Raw genomic sequence first — 20,152 nt, 5'->3', positions numbered from 1 at the left:
CGTAACTCCATAAATATCTAAATACAAATTATGGTCTCCAATTGACTTAGTTTTAGGGCATAATATGTCAGGTTAAAGTTTTAGGTCAACATGACATTTTCATTTAAACTCAATACCCTTCATTCATTTCACTTAATATGTAACAGTTGTTCAGGACCATTACACAATGGGGTTACGTAACTCCATAGTTTCCTAAATACAAATTATGACCCCTGATTGACTTAGTTTTAGGGCACATTGTGTCAGGTTAATGTTTTAGGTCAACATGACATTTTCATTTAAACCCAATACCCTTCATTCATTTCACTTAATATGTAACAGTTGTTCAGGACCATTACACAATGGGGTTACGTAACTCCATAGTTTCCTAAATACAAATTATGACCCCTGATTGTCTTAGTTTTAGGGCATATTGTGTCAGGTTAAAGTTTTAGGGCAAGTTGGTATTTGTATAACTACCTTCTATACCCTTACTTGCGATATAACATTAACCTGACACAATGTGCCCTATAACTAAGTTCCTTAGTCAATCAGGGGCCATAATTTGTATTTAGGAAAATATGGAGTTAAGTAACCCATTGTGTACTGCCCTGAGCAATTATGTGAAATGTTAAGTGTAGTGAATAAAGGGTTTAAGAGTTATATGTAAAAATGCTAACTTGCTATAACACTTTTATCGGACGCTGATACCGGGGCGAGTAATAAAGTCATCGTATTCTTCGAATAGTTGAGCTAAAAATACACGAAAACTGGTTCAAACAATAGCGATGTTTATGAAACTAGTGCATTTAAATGATTACACCTAAACTTATTATTAAATATTCGTACAGGGAGAATTGATATCGACATGATAGTACAAAATTTCCATATATTTTTATTGTTTGTCAAATCTTTGAAATATGATCAAACCAAATATGCAACTTTTTGATGGAATATAAGACTAATTTTCATAGAGTGAGCATTGTTCGTTAGAGCACGCTCACTCTAATTCAACCAATCAGCATTCACTGTTTCATTGCTCCATTTCTCATGTACACGTTGTACCAATAAATGTATAAACAACCCTCCAAAATGATCACTTAATAATCATGTCTAGTTCTTTATTTTCAGCATTAAACAAATTAATGTTGCAATCAATTTTCATTTCACAAGTTTGATTATCGTTTGATTACCGCGCGGCAGTCAATCCACAGCGCAATCATCATTATCGATTATCGAGTTAACACAACATCACAGGTGCAATATTTAACGACGCACCGGCTGTTAAACCAAAGTGACACGCGATTCACGAATTCCTAATACACAAAAATATCTTGACATGTTTGGACAAATATACGTCCGGTTTTGTGAAGTAAAATTACGTTGATAACGAACAAATGTTCTCGATTTTTTGTCCGGTATCCTGAATTCCGAGGTTCCGGTTTTGTAGGGATTATTACATTGAAAATAGAAGGGGGAAATCGGGACTCTGAAAAAAGTCCGGTATCCCGAGGATTCCGGTTTTGTGGAGATCCAGTTCAGTAAGTTTCCACTGTATATAACTCCTAAAACACGATTTCCTCGAGGCAAAATGGGTCAATTTTGATGAACAGTAAAGCATGAAGCTGTATTCATAGGCCAAGAAGAATAGTCTGTATTTTTTTCAGGCAAATATTTTTAAAACTTCTTTCATGGTCTAATAATAATCATTGAATATATTTTAAAAGCATGGTAACGAACGAACTTTATACAAACTGGAATCACTATTTCATACTGGAACAATAACTAAAATGGGATGTAAATAAACAAATTCAGTGGTATTTTAAAATATTCTAAAAATTAGTTGTTACCTCGTTTGTTACATAAAAGGTTCAATGCTATATATTATTATCATGCTTTACATTATAGTTTATTCATGTCACATTTCTCAATTGTACTGATTTATTTATATGCTGATAATAAAAACTTTAGACAGTTATCAAGTTTTATGGTTTGATCGTTCATCTGTTGGTACTTATTTCGTCTCAATGAAACGTTAATACTGTAAACAACGGCTATATAAGATAACGAACAATGAAAAACGATCCAATGCCAGTTGAACATTGATCGTGGTGAATTCCGTCTAAAATTGCAATATTATGACACACGTATAGTTATCAAAACCCTTACTAGAGTCGTTTACGACAAAACTACTATATTAGAGTACGAACTGCACCTATAGTAGTTTTGCCCCACCAGGTAAGGGCCGGGGCAATTGTGTTTAGCTTGAACTCATAGGATATTTAGACAACCTGATGATTGCGTAAAATCCTCTTGGCATAAAGAAAACTCAAGGGTAGCCTTCTCAACCCCGACTGTGGTGTATCATCATATGCATAAATACCAGGTCAACTTTATCCCGGAAAGACCCCCGGCCCTCCCGATGCACCAACTACTGTGCCATATTTACGAAAAACACCGACTTGTGCATTAGGCTGTTCTCATTTTAGATATTTTTGACTTATCTATGTTAGCATACACTCTTGTTGGTAACTAGTTCAATGGTGATAATAACACATCAAAACAACTATTAATAATACTGAAAAAAGCATTACATCTTTTCCCACATTAATTCTTTAATTGAATGCATTGTTTGCGGGTTTCAAAGTGAAATGGTATTTGGATTTTATGATTCTTTAGATTGAAGACAAGAACCCACCTTGCTTAAGTTAACAGTCCCACTTAATCTAAGAATTAAAGAGAATTGAATATTTCCTGACTTTTAAGGGTTTTTAAATTTTGATACGTAATTATTATAAGGGGTCCAATGTGGAAAAAAAATTGATGTCACCGCATGACCAATCCTGTACCAATGGCTTTGCTTCATTCTAGATTGATCGCAGTTGTTAATCACATAAAAGACACATTTTTAAGAAAATATAATGTGTTGAATTGACGTTTATATCCAAAATCATTGTCATGTTTTTTAACACAAAAAATCCCTCCTGTAGAAATTAAATTATGCATGATATGTCTTACAATGGTAACATATATGATTTATGATCTGGCCTTTTTAGTAAATATCGGTCAGCCGTATCAGTATGATATGAAAATATTCGGTGAAACCATGGGGCTAGTTATAGCTTAGAATGTCAAGGTTGGCCAAGCCAACTAACGCAGTCGAGGCGGTGAAACACCTTTTGTATGTATTTTTTTAAACCAAAAATAACAATAGCTAAATGAACAAAAACCTGATAAACAAAAACATTTAAACAAAAACATATATCAGGAATGAACGAATAACAGAGTATTTTCATACTTGTGTTTTACAGGATGTGCATATGTACAATGTTCATCATACTAATTAGAGTAACTTTTATGCTGGTGATTGACCAAATACAAACTAAGATGAATTATGATCCTGGTTGATAAAACCATCTTCACGTGTACTGAATGCAATAACGTTCATTAAATATTTCGGAAATATATCAACCGCACCTTCGGAGATTTCCGTTTTGGTTCCGAATTTTTGAAATGTTGATTGTGCTAATGATGTGGTTGGTAGCAAAACATAAGCTTATGTTATTTTTGTTCAATCACAGCATGGACCACTTCCTATGGACCATTTTGTTTCAGATATGAAAACTAAAACGGACACATTGGAAAACATATAACAAAAGTCTCTATTAGAATTGGAAGTATAATTGATCGTTTAGGTTTACAGTAGCTACGCCCCAGCAGTCCAAATGTGTTCTCAGTTACATAACAACGTTTTCCCGCCTTGAGAATTCTTGCTTTCTCCGTGGATCTCTGGGAAAATGGCCCTAATTACGAGTATATAAACCACCCTCAGATACTCCATTCTTCAGAAGACATATTTTCTCCAGAAAACAAGGTAAGTGGATATTTCTTGCATTTTAGCTTTTATAATTTTATATTAACTTTATATGAAAGGTTTTATATATCTATAATGAAAGCTTCAAATTTTAATGCATGTATTTAACTTCTCTGACTCTGCTTCGAAACTTAAAACTCGTTTTTCACTATGTTAAATTTGAATTTGTTTTTATTCAACATTTCCCTACCATTTAATCAAAATATTGTTTGTACATTGTACAGTGATTGATAATTTGCTGATGTATAGCAAAAAACTACAATAGGTCATTTTTGTTATCGTGTGCTTAATGCGAAACGTCTCCAAATTGTGACTTTAACATTTTAGATACAATGCACCATTGAAGGTACCTCATCCTACCATGTTTGTTTTTCCAGATGTCCCTGTCCACCGTTTTATTGTTGGTTGTGTGTTTGACGGCGACTCGTTTTCTGTATATACACGCAGCAGTCGTATTCAGTAAGTTTTTTTTGTTTTATTTGAAGCTAAAATCTGCATTGTTTGTGTACGCGATATTCAGGTGGTATTCCAGATGTACTCGATCAATAGGGCGATTTGTGTAATGTTTGCAAAGCTTTGGACTGGGTTAGAAATTTAAACACGATTTTTCGTTTTTTACTCCATTCGTGGACACGACTATAATACACAACCTTTCGAGTGTTGAATCAAATATCTTCATACAATTAGAACCAAACGCCGTTATGTAGCGATGATGTGGATATTTCATGTCTTATTAAAGCATTTTACCAGCGTGGGTATTTCGATTTTGGCAGGATATAACTGTAAATAGTTGTACAAATTATACAAAATAAAGGAATGAAATTGTTATACGAACAACTTTATGACTGAAATGTTTAAAGTAAATGTACAATTTTAATGTATGATTCAACTATTGTAGTTTCAAGTTTGGCTACAGGTGTTGTTTTTTTGAGAATTAAGTTGTCAAAATATAATGCTAAAGCTTTAAATACTTTAACCAAAAACTATCGGTCTCTTATTTCAGCTGATACTTACTAAGCTTAAACACGTTTTTTCTTGATTTATTTTCCCGATGAATCGTAAAATTAACAATTATTTTCTCCTAACGGTATAACAATATTTACTTTGAAAGTCGCACTACAACGTGGTACGATATTTATTAAATACAGATGCGTGTATCCTGTGTTAGTATCATCAGCTTCATCTTTGTTTCTAATGTACATTTTAGCGTCAAAATTGCTTTTAACTGGACCCTTGGGGCCATATTCAATATCTGGTTTAACTTCTATTTTTGAGTTCGGAATACACATCACATCAGATGTGTAATTTAAATGAAGTTTTGATATGTAATTTAAAAGAATGTAATGCAATCCACTCACTCCGCAATAACTTGAACGGTTTTAAAAAGGTGGCGTACACATATATAATCTGCTTATTTGTCCTTAGTATGCCATTTAAAGTATTATAAAAGGTAATTGTAATCCGGTCAAGTACCATTTTTGCCTGTATATAACTCCTGAATATATTTTGATACTAATTCTGATAAATTTTAAAACTTCAGCATGTGACGAAACCGGTCTAATTTCTATAACAACGTTTCCATCGAAAGCCAACAAGATTGCCATTGACTCCTCGAATACAGTTTTAACGATAGATGACTCAACCTCCGGAATCCTAAAAATTGCCGCTGGAAAGGTAGGCATCAATTTTAAGAAATGACGTGTAAGTACAGACGTGTATATTAATAACAAATGAAACTGGAAATGCCTTTATCCGTTAGAAATATTTAGAAAAAAAACAACATACTGCAGAACTTCATGTCATACATGTCGGTTTTCAAAAAGTCTACTCTAAATGTGTAATTAATAATTCCGATTTTGCAGGATGCGCAAATCACAGTTGCGTTTTCGGACTATGACATGTCCACCGTCAAAGCTTTTGCCGGCGATGCCGAGGCTTACTCGTTGCAGTGCACCGAAATTGACAGTACTGGAGTTAGTAAAACGGTGACGGCGAGCGCTGCAGCATCGTAAGTGATCAATATGAACACTTTTCCATTTTCTATAAGCTTAACTGCTCAGTTGAAATTACTATGCGCCCTCCTTGTAGTGTAGTTTAATGTTTATCGCGTACAGATCTGTCAATAACTAATCTTAATTCGTTTTGGTAAGTTATCAACGTGACCAGTTCTATTACATTCACATTGATTATGTGCAAGCTCGTACCTAAAACTACTTGTGGTCGTCAGGGGGGGGGGGGGGGTAGGGGGGTTTGGTGTGTTCATGACACTTAAATTCCTATTCTTCAAATGAAATGTCGTTGATTCCTTAAAAGTAATTTCCGGAATATTTTGTTTCGAGGTATGTGAGCTATATACAGAGTTTCATAGGTGTCCCCTATTTTGTTGGAGCTTACTTTCATATTAGACAAGTTTAATTTTTTCTTCAAAATCAGCACAGATTTGAGAAGACTCCCCTTTAACTTGTTTTGTATATCTCCGAATCGGCACAGATTTGAGCAAACTCCCCTAAAACTTGTTTTGTATTCCCCAAAATCAGCACAGATTTGAGCAACCTACTCTTAAAACTGTTTTGTATTTCTCAGAATCAGCACAGATCTGAACACAGTAACGCCTACGTACACTGTATCATCGAGGATTACGGCTACAAATGACGACGCTACAGCTATCTCCAGTATAACTGTTGGAAATGATTTCCTCTACGTAATTGTAGTTCCAAGTAAGTTATACATTATAAGAGGAATCACCCGTCGACACCAAACATGTTTTAGTATTCATATATTACAAAGACGGCTATCGTCGAAAATATATAGAACCATATAAAGACATTAAATTTAAACACGTGGTTTCACTGGAACTTGTGCGTAACTAAATAAAAGTAGCTCCATACAGATACTGTTTTTATTTCCCGTCGGCGAGATATGAAATTCCACCTTGGCCAAATATCTGTGTCTACTTAACTAGAACTGGGGCAAGTAAATGCTACTGCACCCACAAGTCTTATTTAGAAAAAAAACACGAGCTAGTTTTTATATAATATATATGCACGGTGTTTGGTGTTGTGTGCTGTTGTTCCATGTTTCTTCTTTGTGATTGTTTATGTGTTCTATGTCATTGGCGTTAAGCCTGTGTCATAAAACGGGGTTAATGTTTAAACTTTTGGTAATGAGCTTGTTTCTAAGAGTTTTTCACAAATATTCGAAGACCTAAAAAGGTTTTAATGTAACCTTTATCCAACTATGGAGTTCAAGAATGCATTTAACGATATATGCCTTCTAACATCGTATAACGCTCATTAAAGCTGCATATAAGTTATTTTAGAATGCTATTGTTGAAACTTGCTTTTCATTACCATAAGCAAATTATATTGTCCCCGGGCTTCGTTTTTGCTGTATTTCATACGTTGAGCTTAAACATTAAAACCATAATCTTATTTCCAGGTGTATACACAATTAGTGTAGTCAGCTGCGATGCTTTTGCGCATGACGGATCATCGAAAGTCGCAGCTCTTTCTGTTGCCTTGCTTGGCGCAAGCGGGTAGGTATCTGAATAAAGCCTTGCACATCATCAGACGTGCTGCGATATGTCCTACACCACCTTGTATACAAATGGTTAATTCTTTGGTAGGGTTAAGGGCGGCCGAAAACTTCATTGAGAGGTCGATAGTTATCCATAAATTTATGCGTATGCATTATAACTTTTTCGAGTTAACACTTTCTGACGTCAAAAACGACTCCATGAAAACGATTGTCATGTAATGCAGCAATCCCAGAATATATTAGTGCATCTATGATAAACACAGCAATGCCAGAATATATGATAAACACAGCAATGCCAGAATATATGATAAACACAGCAATGCCAGATTGTATGATAAACACAGCAATGCCAGATCTAAAATAAATAGTATGTGAAACTTCCAAGTGTGACCCTTCTTATAATATAAACTCTTCCATGGAACTAGTTCCATGCCCGCCATGGTTGCAACCAATTTAGTACAACTAGTTATTTCTCTGCATTGGTCAAGCTAGCCGAAACGTTTATTTTTTGGTGAATATGTATCCAGTAATTTCTACTTACCAATCGAATTATCTTCTGAAAGCTACTAGTAATCTTAATTTTATACAATTGACTTCTGACGGTTTTTAATCAACTGCAGATATGTTGACATTACTTATTAAAGGAAATATGCATAATGATATGAACATGTTTGTTTTTATCAATTAGATGCACGTCGTCCAGTAATGCTGGTGGAGCACTTATGTCGAACGTGGCGTTAAAGGCGAGCACAGCCGGCACATACGAGGCCACAGTAAAAGCATTCAAGTTCTTTAGTCAGCCTAGTGTGTTGATCGAGTGTGCAATCAAAGTGTGCCCTAGCGGCTCAAGCTGTGCAGCATTGGTAAGTATTTAAACTTGATTATACGACTATCCCCAGCAGAGCTATTGAACGTGTCTTCTGGTTGTAAGCGGATAGTGCACGAGAATTTCGAGTAATCCCACTAGCCGATACATTGTATTTAAGATGGCCATGATAATAATATCTAATGTATATCTTTCGGTAAATGTTTTTATTTGATCTATAAATCTGTATTAATTCATTTATTTGCTCACTAATATATACAATACCCTTATCGCCGTACAAATCGGATATAGTTGCTCATTTTTTTCTTTAAGTTGCCTCTTACAGACGTAAGAAACCGTTTCGCTTGGAGGAACACTAATTTTATTCTCTGCTTCGCCTCGGACAAAAAATTTTATCCAAGCAAAACGGCTAATTACGTCTGTAAGAGCAAATTAACAAGATTGTTAATAACTTGAACTAGTTGATGTGCTCCGACTTAAATATAAACGAATACAGCTGAAACACTGTCTCAAATATAGCCGATCACATGTGTATCATTAAATTTCCAGAACATGAAAGATTTGAAAATTTACTACAATATCATTAACAGAAGTACTCAAATTTAACAAAGTTGCGGTCCTTTGTGCTATTACGTATTTATACCTTCCGCCTACGCAATATTAGGGTATAAATACTCTTACGTTCTACCCGATAAACATGTTTTTTACATCCAACCAAACACTTAAATGCAATCATTTATTGGTCAAGCTATTTTATTGCATTTTGTCTACGGTACTTGTGTGGCATTGTATTCTTTCAATTAGGCGCCTACTTTACGATTTATTTGGCCTTATAGAGAATTTAATATCTAATGTTACAGTCCACCGGAGATTGTGCCCGAAAAAGGAGGTACGTTGAGTCTGTGGATGACGGTAGTTATTCCATGACCACCAGGGATGTTATTGAAGTCATTGATCCATTCACAATCGGTGCAGCATCTGTACCCACAGGTAACTATATTAAATAGGTTTTAGTTCATGTAGACTAGAAACAAATTGACATCATTTGAATATTTAAAAAATCTAATCTAGGACATCTAAATTCATAAAAACTATTTAATAGAATTATTTTATACATCGGCCATTTATTAAACATTGGTACGTGTTTCCTGGTGGAAAATCGAAACATTGTGGATCTGCATACTTTCAAAAATACAAACAAATTGATAATGTACATGTGAATTGCAAAAACCATTTTACTGTAAACCTTCAAAATAGCAATATGATATAGATGAACTAGTCCCGAAAAGGGGTAAATTTAGAGGAGATAAACCTGCAGTACCACTGCGCTAATTTATAAAATTGAACCTTACTGTTAACAATGCTTATTATACGTTAAAACCGTCTTTAGACGTTTTCGCAATGCACAGCGACATAGCTATATTATAACTCGACCGAACTTTGCCTTACTTTACCAATGAATGTTGCGACTCATTGATGTAAGAACGGTTTCCATTTTCAGTCACCATCTCGGCCATCCTTCTCTCTACTATCGCATCGCTTTGGGCTTCCGCATAAGACGACCAGGTGATACCAGCGCTTTACTGATCATCATGACCCGATTACGTGACACAGCAACGTGCGGATGGATCTCGTCATAAATAAACACTTGCGTGATTTCCGGTTAAATTCTTGTGATAAAATAGTTAAGGAATAAATGCATATATATCAAATCTATTTTGTTCTGCTTTGTCAAGTGTCCAACATATTACAAGTCATGATTTATGAACCGTTTAACGAGCCTTAATATTGGCAGTATCCCCAGATTGCGCATACATTTTTTTAAGAAATACAAGCTTGAATGTGTTTCAATAGTTAAGGTCAAGTGATGTTCACAATCGGGGGCATTGATGCATTCAAAATAGGTAATTTTAACCCGTATAATAAATCCCACCTGTTCCAGACTAATTTTAATTTTTGGGTACCTAGGAAAAACTTTGAAACCTGAAACTAATGATATAAGACTGCTACGAAAAGATCAGATCGCAGGTTTTCAGATTCAATTTCGAAAATTCCTATTTTGTTAAAAGCGTTAGTTACGCTTTTAAGAAACATATCGGAGTGCAGCTTGAAGTATATAGTTGATCCTACTTCCATGGGATGTTAAGAGCCTTCCGCGGTACCCAAGACGTTAAATGACCAAATCAAAAGATGATTTAAAACTTATTTACTTTTAGGTTCGCTTCATAGCAACTTTAATACATATATATGTTACAACTTGCGCAGCTGTAATAAGAATTTGAGCAAATTTTACGAAGTAAGATTTTATAAGAATTCTTATCAAAATGAATGCTTTATGTCCTACTTCCAAATCAACCGTGTCTTGAGGCTTTGTGAATGCAGCTATTTAAAGAAAGATATTAATTTTTGTAACCTCGGAAGGAATTAAATCCACTATTTTTCCTTATTGAATATTTTTATTTGAAAAGAGATCCTTAAAACTGCACTCTCACAGATTGAAAGTTTTAACAACTTTTTTTATTTTATTTTTTGTCTTGGAACGAGCCAATGTTTGCGAAAATCAATGGAAGCCGGCTATATAAGACTGCTGACAAAAAATTAGATCGCGGATTTTTATATTAGTCCAAAAATTGATGTTTTATGCATTTTTCTTAAACTGTTAGTAACGGTTCAAGCCATAAAACATGAATTTTCGCACGGAAATATGAAAATCTACGATCTGATTTTTTGTCAGCAGTCTTATATCATTGATTGGCAGAATGCAAATGCTTTTTGGTCCAAAATATGAAATCTTTTATAAACTTTTAACTCAACATGACCTAAAATCATGGGCTGGTTGTTATTCTCCGTAAAAGACTGTTCCTAAAAACTGAAAATAAGTTTGAAACGTTTTCAATTTTTGCCTTCCCCACCCACTTTTGAACTATGGAATGGCCTCACGTAATGAACAAACAAGTCGGAAAAGTCATAACCAGAAACTCTTAACGTAAACAAACTTAAATCAAAACTAAATCCAAACGATAACTGGTTTTAAATAGAGGTCTAAAATTACTACGCTGCCAGACGTCAGTAAACAACGTCACACGCGCTTTTCTGGCGAAATGAACGCATTGTCTATGTCAATTTGGCGAAAGATTGATAAGTTTAGGTATGCAAAAACGCCTTGAGTTTATCTACATGTTTTAAGGTAAAGAGTTTGTGTGAGGTTAACTTAAAAGTTACACCCCTTAATTTTGGTCGTGATGAAATTGTGTATGCCGACGTCAGGCGCGTAGGTGCTGGGGTCGCAGCGGGTGCTGGGGTCGCAGCGGCCGCGGTCCCAATATTCTGGCTAGTATCGGCAATGGGGTCGCAAATATTTGATAGCGATTTTCTTAATAATCGTATTTTAAATAAAGCTACGCGCATATATATCAATACCAGTCTGACACGATATTGAATAAACCGGTCACCAGGTCATAATTAAACCTGTGACCATCTAGCTAATTGGCGTGTGAATGGCGTGAAAACAGTCGGCGGATTATTAAAGATGTGTTAGTGGAAGAAGAGGCAATAAGACAATAATTATTTGTATCGTTTTTTATCTTTCAAAAACTGTAGTTCAATAAGACGCTCAAATTCATTTATGACACGGTCAACATGTACAACCGATTATAAAATGTATTAGTCCTTATTATAATGTTCTCTATAAAACATTAAGTAATCACAAAGAGTTGCATCTAAAACATCCCAACCTGGTTTATGGTTTATATTTCGATTTTCAATAAACGTTGACGATGGGTGAATTAGGGGTTTGTAACTCATAAAGAAATTTCTGTTACAGAAACTTATTTCTTGCTATTGTGTTTACATGTTTTATCATACACCATACTATTTTTGTTTGTTCACATATTTATATTTCATTATTTATTATTTGCGTTTAATATGTCAATAACTTATATATATAAGCACTGAAAAGTGGAAATAAAGAGTATATATATATAATTACTCGTTAAAATAGAACTGTCATTAAATAGCCAGCAATATGTATTATTTCAAACTCGTCACATTAAAGTTTAATCAGCATAAAAGTTTTAAATTTCCTAAGAGATCTTTTGGCACTAAAAAAACTGAACACATGGCATTTAACTCGCAATGGTCCCAAAGTCATTCGTGGCTTCACTATTAGGAGGTAAACTGCGCTAATTTGTTATTTAACATACATTGTGAGACAGCGCAAATAAGAATAAATGCTACCAAGGCCACACCAAATTAATAACTTGTTCATCGGATTTCCCGCACCTATTTCTTCAGAAAAGCAAAAAATAAATAAACAAATATATCACTTGCGCCCGCATCATCTAAAAAAATAGTTATTTTTACGTGCGCTAATTCGTTAAGTAGAATGTAGCCCTGATAACCGTGTTTAAGATCGTTACAATTATCAAAGCACCGGCTAGTCTCAATCATGCAGCCGCTCTTATTAGAGTCAATGAACGATATAGACCCGGATACAAGCGTCTAGATGATTGAGACTAAATTGGCAACATGAAAACATTTATTTCATTTCCTGATTCTTGAAAATTACGTGAACAAATGACAATTCTACCACCATTTTAAGTTTGATTAAATTTTGGACAAATGTGTTTGTTTTAATTTGGCTTCCGCTTAAAGTAAACGCATATTTACTGGGCAAAAAGTGCTGAATTTCATCGTGAATGACAGTGATTATCCAAAGTTTGAATTTGGTTCGGACATGTTTGACGGGAATTCGGATGACCGTTACCTTGAAAAGACAGTTTCCAATCGGTCATCTATAACTACTACACCTGTCCAGGTAAAAATTTCACGTGTGTATTTTAACTCAATTCAATTTCATACGTTTATTTGACAAAGGCCACCGGCCCATAACAAAATATGTGTACATCAAAGGGCAAATATAGTATTAATGTAGTGTAGTAGTTTGCTATTAATACATAAATTATATTTCACTGAATTTTATAAAAGGTTATTTCTGGATTGCATATATCTTATACATGTTATCATGATAAACAATAGTCCTGTTAAAGAATCCTTCCACATGATATATTTTCCTGGATTTCATGTTCAGCTATCTTAATTCCTATTATTTGAGGAGATCGTCTCTTACCATAAAAGCATAATATACAAACAATGACAGATTTTGTAACAGGCTTTCTGATTTTGTACTAAGCAAACTATAAAGTTTATGTATACTTGGGTTTTCAAAATAATTAGCCGGTAAATACTTCTTTCGTAAATCAGAATAGGCAGGGCATTTAATTATAAAATGATACTCTGATTCTACGTCCCCAAAACATAGTTTACATAGTCTTTCAGTCGATGGAGTATTTGAATATCTTCCATATTCAATTTCTAATTTATGTGAAGAACATCTTAATTTAGCTAGTGAACTTCTAAACCTTCTAATTGTTAATTTGTCTAAATAGTACTCATGATCAATATTGTTTTTATGTGAACATACATTTTAAGTTTAGAACTATCCGAAGTGAGAGCTATCCATTCTTGCATGTATTGGTCCTTAAGCCTCTGTACCACTGCTGCTATAAAACTGTTCTCATTGTAAACCTTTTGCTCAATCCATACATGTCCGTATCCTAAATGGTTTAAAATGCTCTTCACACGAGATGCCCAATTAGTTTGGCCCGCGTCATGAAGCGTTATAAGCATCTGATAAACCAACTTCACATATCTGTCATTTGGCATACTGAGAATTTTAATCCAATATTTAACACCCGTTTTACCGCATATATGTGTAGGGGGAATCGTCCACAGTCTCCAAGAACAGCCAGGTTGTTAGTTTTCTGTGGCACACACATGTATCGCTTACAGGCATAATTTTGGATAATTTCAATGGAAGCCTGTCTTTCCGTTCCCCATATTTCACTGCCGTACAAGAGAATAGGCATAATTTTTGTGTCGAATATTTTGAAATACGCTGAATTGGATAGTTGGCCGAATTTGTGTAATTTCGATAGTAATGCAATCAATACACGTTTTCCTTTAAGTGCTTGTTGACTAGCCATTTTATATAGGGAAAGCTGGCTTGAGAAGTAAACACCGACGTATTCAAATCCATTAACAGTCTCCAGTTGGTGTTCCCCATAATACCATTTTTCATGCCTAAACAGAATGCCGCCGTTTTTATATACCATCACTTTAGTTTTTTGTGTGTTGACTTTAAGATTAAAATCTTCAGTAAATTCTTTTAGTAAATTGAAAAGTCTCTGTAATCCGACAACTGTATCTGAGGTAAAGGCCAAATCATCCGCAAATAGTAATGAAACGATTTCTCTCCAATCCGGAAAAAGTTGTATTCCTCTTGCTCCATTCTTTTCCAACGTTTTGACGAATTCATTCACGAAGAATACAAAAAGCATCTGTGAACATAAACAGCCTTGTTTAAGCCCTAGTGGGCATTCAAATTCTGCCGAATAATTATTTTTACTATCTCTCACTTAAATTCTTTGTTGTTAGCAAATATGATGCATTTTTTTTGTATTTTGTTGCCTTCAAAAATATACATTTAATGATTTATGCATGTTTGTTTTTATTTTGCTACAGATCAGAGTATAGTGTTTATTTAATGCATATGAAATGCATGTACAGTAATAGAAAAATAAAGTTTGGCCAAGAATCGAGCACTACTTTTCTTGTGTTATCATCAAACTGTTTGAGTAATGCAAACTACATTATGCTAAAATGAACATTTATGTATAATATTGCTTATTAAAATTTTAAATTCCTCCGATGCAGCGGATCATGAAATTCCTGTCCCCATGAGGCAACGAGGGCGTGCTCGTGGTGGAGGCCTTGGTCGCCGATGAGTCAATGTTCGTGGACAGTAGGATGACGCTAAAAAAATAACCTGACTGACATTCCTGTGTGCTTCATGCTATCCCATGAGTTTTACCATTCACATAAAAACATCAAACAAGCCGGATTGTGTATGTTTTGTAAATTTTAGTCAAAAAGGATAAAGAAAATGGTGTCAGACTGTGTGATTGGAAAAGGTATTAATCACACTTTGTGTTGCGAATAAATTGTTGTAGATTTTTTAGATGTTCATGTGTATATGGACTTCATTCAAGTGTTAAATATTTATGCTGATTGGTTTTTGTCTTTGAAAAAATATTGCATATTCTTGTATTTTCTTGATTTTTTTTGCTAAGAAAATTGGTTTGGAAGTAACGAATATACCTTTATTAACAGAAATGGATGTAGTGTAGTGGACTATTTCAGTGTTTCAAAAGATATGATGCCTATCATTGACAATTTCAGAGTTCTACAATCTGAAGAAAGTTGCCACATGCCTATAGCTATAAAATTAAAGACAGATTTTAAAAGTACGATAGGAAATGATAAAGAGCAAAATAAAAGCATGTTCTATAATCTAAACAACACAACAGCTGGAAATTATGAAGATATCCTTATTCAAAATATTAATGAAGGGCAATTTGAAGAATTGAATAATATGTTAATTGATGACAATACAGATATAGACATTATTGTAGAAACAAAATATTGCTCTCTAGTGAAACATTTTTAAAATCAGTTAAATCAAAACGATCAACAAAATCCTGGTTTGACAATGAATGTCACAAAGCTAAGAAAACAACTAGAAAGTTCCTACGCGCTTTTAGACTTAATAAAAGCCAAATTAGTCTCGTAGAATATACCAATAAGAAAAAAGCTTATAAGCTACTATGTAGGCGAAAACGATATCAGTATGAGAGGAATTACACCAAGAAATTGCAGCAGAATATTAATAACTCTAAATTGTTTTGGGGTGAAATTAAGAAATTATCTAACAATTGCTATGTTGACAGTTCTAATATTTCCTTTGATACATGGTATGAACATTTCTCACAGTTATTTTCTTCTACCGACTCGAGCGGCAACGCAGAACCGATGGGAGAACGCCAACCAGATGACAGTGTTGACGATATTACAGACTATATTTTTAATTCCCCTATTACTGACATTGAAATAATAGAAAGTGCGAAACATCTTAAGGCTGATAAGGCAGTTGGTGGAAATTTGAAGCCAAGACATTTAATATATGGTATTAAACCGCTGCTTTCATTTATTGTTAATCTTTTTAATAGAATATTCACTACGGGTACATTCCCAACAGCATGGACAAAAACAATTATTATACCTGTTTATAAAAAGGGAGATATGTACAATACTAATAACTTTCGAGGTATTGCACTCATTGATGTGTTGAGTAAAATATATATATCAATTTTAACTGCACGTCTGACATTTTATGTTGATATGTACAGTAAATTATGTGAGTCACAAGCAGGGTTTAGAACCAATTATAGTACAATTGACAATGCGTTTACTATGTTATCTTTAATAAGTAAACAACTATATGTCCGAAAGAAACCTTTGTATGTCGCCTTTATTGATTTTCAAAAGGCATTTGATTCAGTTATTAGACAAAAATTGTATGATGTTATTAGCCAGAATTGTGTAAAGGGAAATTTGTAAAATGCTATTAATGCTATATATTCTTCTGTTAAAGCTTATGTTAAAACGGATGAAGGATGTTCAGATGTATTCACATGCCCTGTTGGTCTACGTCAGGGTTGCAGTCTTAGTCCTGTTTTATTCTGTATGTTCATAAATGAGTTATCTGTTTTTATGTCTAATAATGATGTCAAAGGTATTCAACCTTTTTCGGATTATACAGATATATTCTTATTGATGTTTGCTGATGACATAGCTCTACTGTCGGATACGATAAGTGGGTTACAAAAGCAAATTAATTTACTGCATACATATTGTCTAGAAATGAAGCTTACTGTTAATATTGATAAATCAAAAGTTGTTGCTTTTAAAAATGGTGGTAGAATCGCCAGAAGTGAGAAATGGGTGTACAATAGCAGATGTATAGAAGTTGTAAATGGTTTTACGTATGTTGATGTTTATTTTACAAGTAGATTGTCATTGTATAAAATGTCAGAATCTGTTGCCCTTAAGGCAAGACGTGTACTAAATCATATCTATGTTTCTCTGCAGAATTTGTGTTATGTGCCTTACTCGATATATTATACTATAAAATATTTGATACTAAAATAAGACCTATTCTATTATATGGATCAGAGCTGTGGGGACTAAAACATATGCAATGTATTGAATCTGCACATGTTACTGCTTGTAAACGATATTTAAAAGTCCCACCCAGTGCTTGCAATGATGCTATATTAGCTGATCTTGGGAGATTTCCTATGTTTATTATGTCTGCCAAAAGATGTTTGAAATATTGGATTAGAATCCTGAATTTAAACAATGACAGATATGTTAGGAAATGCTATAATATGCTTTTGTATTATGATAACTTGGGCATTGAATCTTGGGTGACACATGTTAGAAAACATTTGTATATAAATGGTTTTGGATATGTATGGGAATGCCAATCTGTTGCAAATGAGAAACTTTTCTTGCATCAATATGTTCAAAGGCTAAAAGACCAATATGTACAAACTTGGAGAGAAAGGATATTCTCGAATAGCAAGTTATTTCATTTTGCAAATTACAAAGATAGCTTTGAAGTTGCATTATATGTACATGTTATTGATATTGTAGAGGTCAGAATCTGCTATGCAAGATTTAGAAGTTCTTGTCACAATCTTATGATTGAAAAGGGGAGGCATTATGAAATAAATAGAGACTAAAGATATTGTCCATATTGTGAATGTATTGTCGAGGATGAATTTCATTTCCTTCTTGGGTGCCCCCTTTATTCTAAATTACGTGTTAAATACATATCTGGCATGTATCATGAGTTTCCAACATTGCAAAGATTTTATAATTTGATGTCAAGTAGAAATGAGCTAATTATAAGAAATACTGCTATGTTTGTATACCATGCTTTTAAACTACGAAATAATTATTTCCATGATTATTATGTATAGGCATATATTTATGTCATTGTGCATAGTGTATTAATCATGAATTGAATGTTATATCAGCATGTGAGATTGATAAAACGTCTTGCCATTTTACGCATAGTATATCAATATTACCTTCATATGTGTTAAATTATAAGAAATGATGCACATTGTTAAATATGTCTATGTACTTACACTGATATGTTTGTAAAATAGAACCAATCTATAATATCTATATTACGTTATGAATAATGAATATTGAATTGCATAATTTTCATGACCTGTCATACCTGTTGTATTGATTTGTATATATATATGTATATGTAAATGATTGGGCCGGAGGCCATATATCATAATAAAATTATATATATCTATATCTATCTATCTACTTGTCTAAATTTGAACAAGATATCTAAAAAAATTAAGGAAAATCTGCAAGATTAAAAAAGAAAGGCGTTAAATTCCGAGAAAGCCTAAAATCAATCTGGCGCTGGCTGGAATTTTCTGTGACATATTTGGTGCTGAAATGGTTCACAATACGGTGTAGGATTTTTGTAAATTCTCTTCCAGAACTAAGATGGCTACCAAGGCCAATCGTGTAGTCATTGCAAGAGTGATAGCTGTAGTTTATATTTGATTGCAAATGCCTATATTTATTTTAGAGATATTTTCCAAGTCACCTTGTCTGGTCATTTCCATGGCATGAGATATGACAATGTATTTTAATGGATATTTTTTAAACCAAGTTTTCCTAAGGAAAAGTGGAAAACCTAGTTAATAGATTTGGATATGCCACTGGGCAGGCAGGTGGCTGTGACCATTGGCGCTTGTGTCCAGGCTTTAACTTAGCCATGCATAGGGTATTTTGAAAATATTTTAAGTTCTCTCATTTTAAATATTTTAAAGAAATACATTTGCTTGATCTCAAATAGCATTTGTTTGATCTCAAAACTAATATTTGTATAGAATAATCTTTTAGTGTTATCATTCTTTCACTGAAAGTTATCCTTGTACTGTTTACAATACCATTGTTTAGTTAATAGGTGAATAAACTGTGAGCAAGAGTTAAATGACTTTATATTTTTGTTCGCTCTTCGCTCGCTCCTCTTTTTTGCTAAATGCAAAACAAATATCCGATTAACGAGTTATCAATTTGGTGTGGCCTAAACGATAATAGTTTTATATTTATCAACTATTTTAACCGAAAAAGGTTTAGATAAAAACATGAAAATAAATCCTGAACTCACTGGAAATCGAGTCTTTCAATGCTTAAAATTAAGAAAAACCACCATAGGGGCCACCCCTCCGAAGCCCACCCCTTCAGCGGCCCTAATGTCAATTTCCTTCCTACGCGCCTGGACGTAAAAAAACTCCCGTATTGATTTTTAGTCTTTAAAGAACGGTATTTCAGAAACGCGACTAGTCGCCTGACACGACATATTGAACATGAATATATTAATACACACCACCTGAGTAGCAACAGAACTACTTACGTGAAAATGGGCCGTAGGAAGTAGTCCATCCGAAATACTTAATGAACGTTATTGCATTCAGTACATGTGAAGATGGTTTTATCAACCAGGATCATAATTCATCTTAGTTTGTATTTAATCAATCACCAGCATAAAAGTAACTCTAATTAGTATGATGAACACAGTATATCTGCACATCCTGTAAAATAAGACGAAAAATACTTTGTTATTCGTTCATTCCTGATATATGATTTTGTTTAAATGTTTTTGTGTATCAGATTTTTGTTCATTAAGGTATTGTTTTTTTGTTTAAAAAAAATACATACCAAAGGTGTTTCACCGCCCCGACTGCGTTAATTGGCTTGGCCAACCTTGACATTCTAAGCTATAACTAACCCCATGGTTTCACCGAATATTTTTATATCATACCAATACGGCTTACCGATATTTACTTTAAAGGCCAGATCATAAATTACATATGTTACAATTGTAAGACATACCATGCATAATTTAATTTCTATAGGAGGGATTTTTCGTGTTAAAA

At 33.8% G+C, this 20,152-nt stretch overlaps 1 protein-coding gene across 1 annotated transcript; it reads left to right on the top strand.

Annotated features, from left to right (window-relative positions):
* Window positions 1-3,107: 3,107 nt before the first annotated feature.
* Window positions 3,108-9,900, top strand: LOC128204452 (uncharacterized). Its single transcript, XM_052905867.1, has 10 exons — window positions 3,108-3,160; window positions 3,745-3,853; window positions 4,231-4,312; window positions 5,394-5,527; window positions 5,716-5,861; window positions 6,437-6,570; window positions 7,292-7,388; window positions 8,079-8,253; window positions 9,077-9,206; window positions 9,718-9,900. The coding sequence occupies exons 1-10, from the start codon at window positions 3,108-3,110 to the stop codon at window positions 9,771-9,773; spliced, it is 1,116 nt and encodes a 371-aa protein (XP_052761827.1). The 3' UTR covers window positions 9,774-9,900.
* The last annotated feature ends 10,252 nt before the right edge of the window (window positions 9,901-20,152 follow it).

The sequence above is a fragment of the Mya arenaria genome, chromosome 10 (assembly GCF_026914265.1).
Source record: "Mya arenaria isolate MELC-2E11 chromosome 10, ASM2691426v1".
NCBI lineage: Eukaryota > Metazoa > Mollusca > Bivalvia > Myida > Myidae > Mya > Mya arenaria.
The sequence above is the reverse complement of the archived record's forward strand: the minus strand, read 5'-3'. Positions and strand labels throughout refer to the sequence as shown.

Coding starts and splice junctions, on each gene's coding strand:
- LOC128204452 (XM_052905867.1), top strand. CDS start 3,108: ATGTCAAGGTTGGCCAAGCCAACTAACGCAGTCGAGGCGGTGAAACAC. Junction 3,854..4,230: donor TATTTTCTCCAGAAAACAAG/GTAAGTGGATAT, acceptor TTGTTTTTCCAG/ATGTCCCTGTCCACCGTTTT. Junction 9,207..9,717: donor TGCAGCATCTGTACCCACAG/GTAACTATATTA, acceptor TTCCATTTTCAG/TCACCATCTCGGCCATCCTT.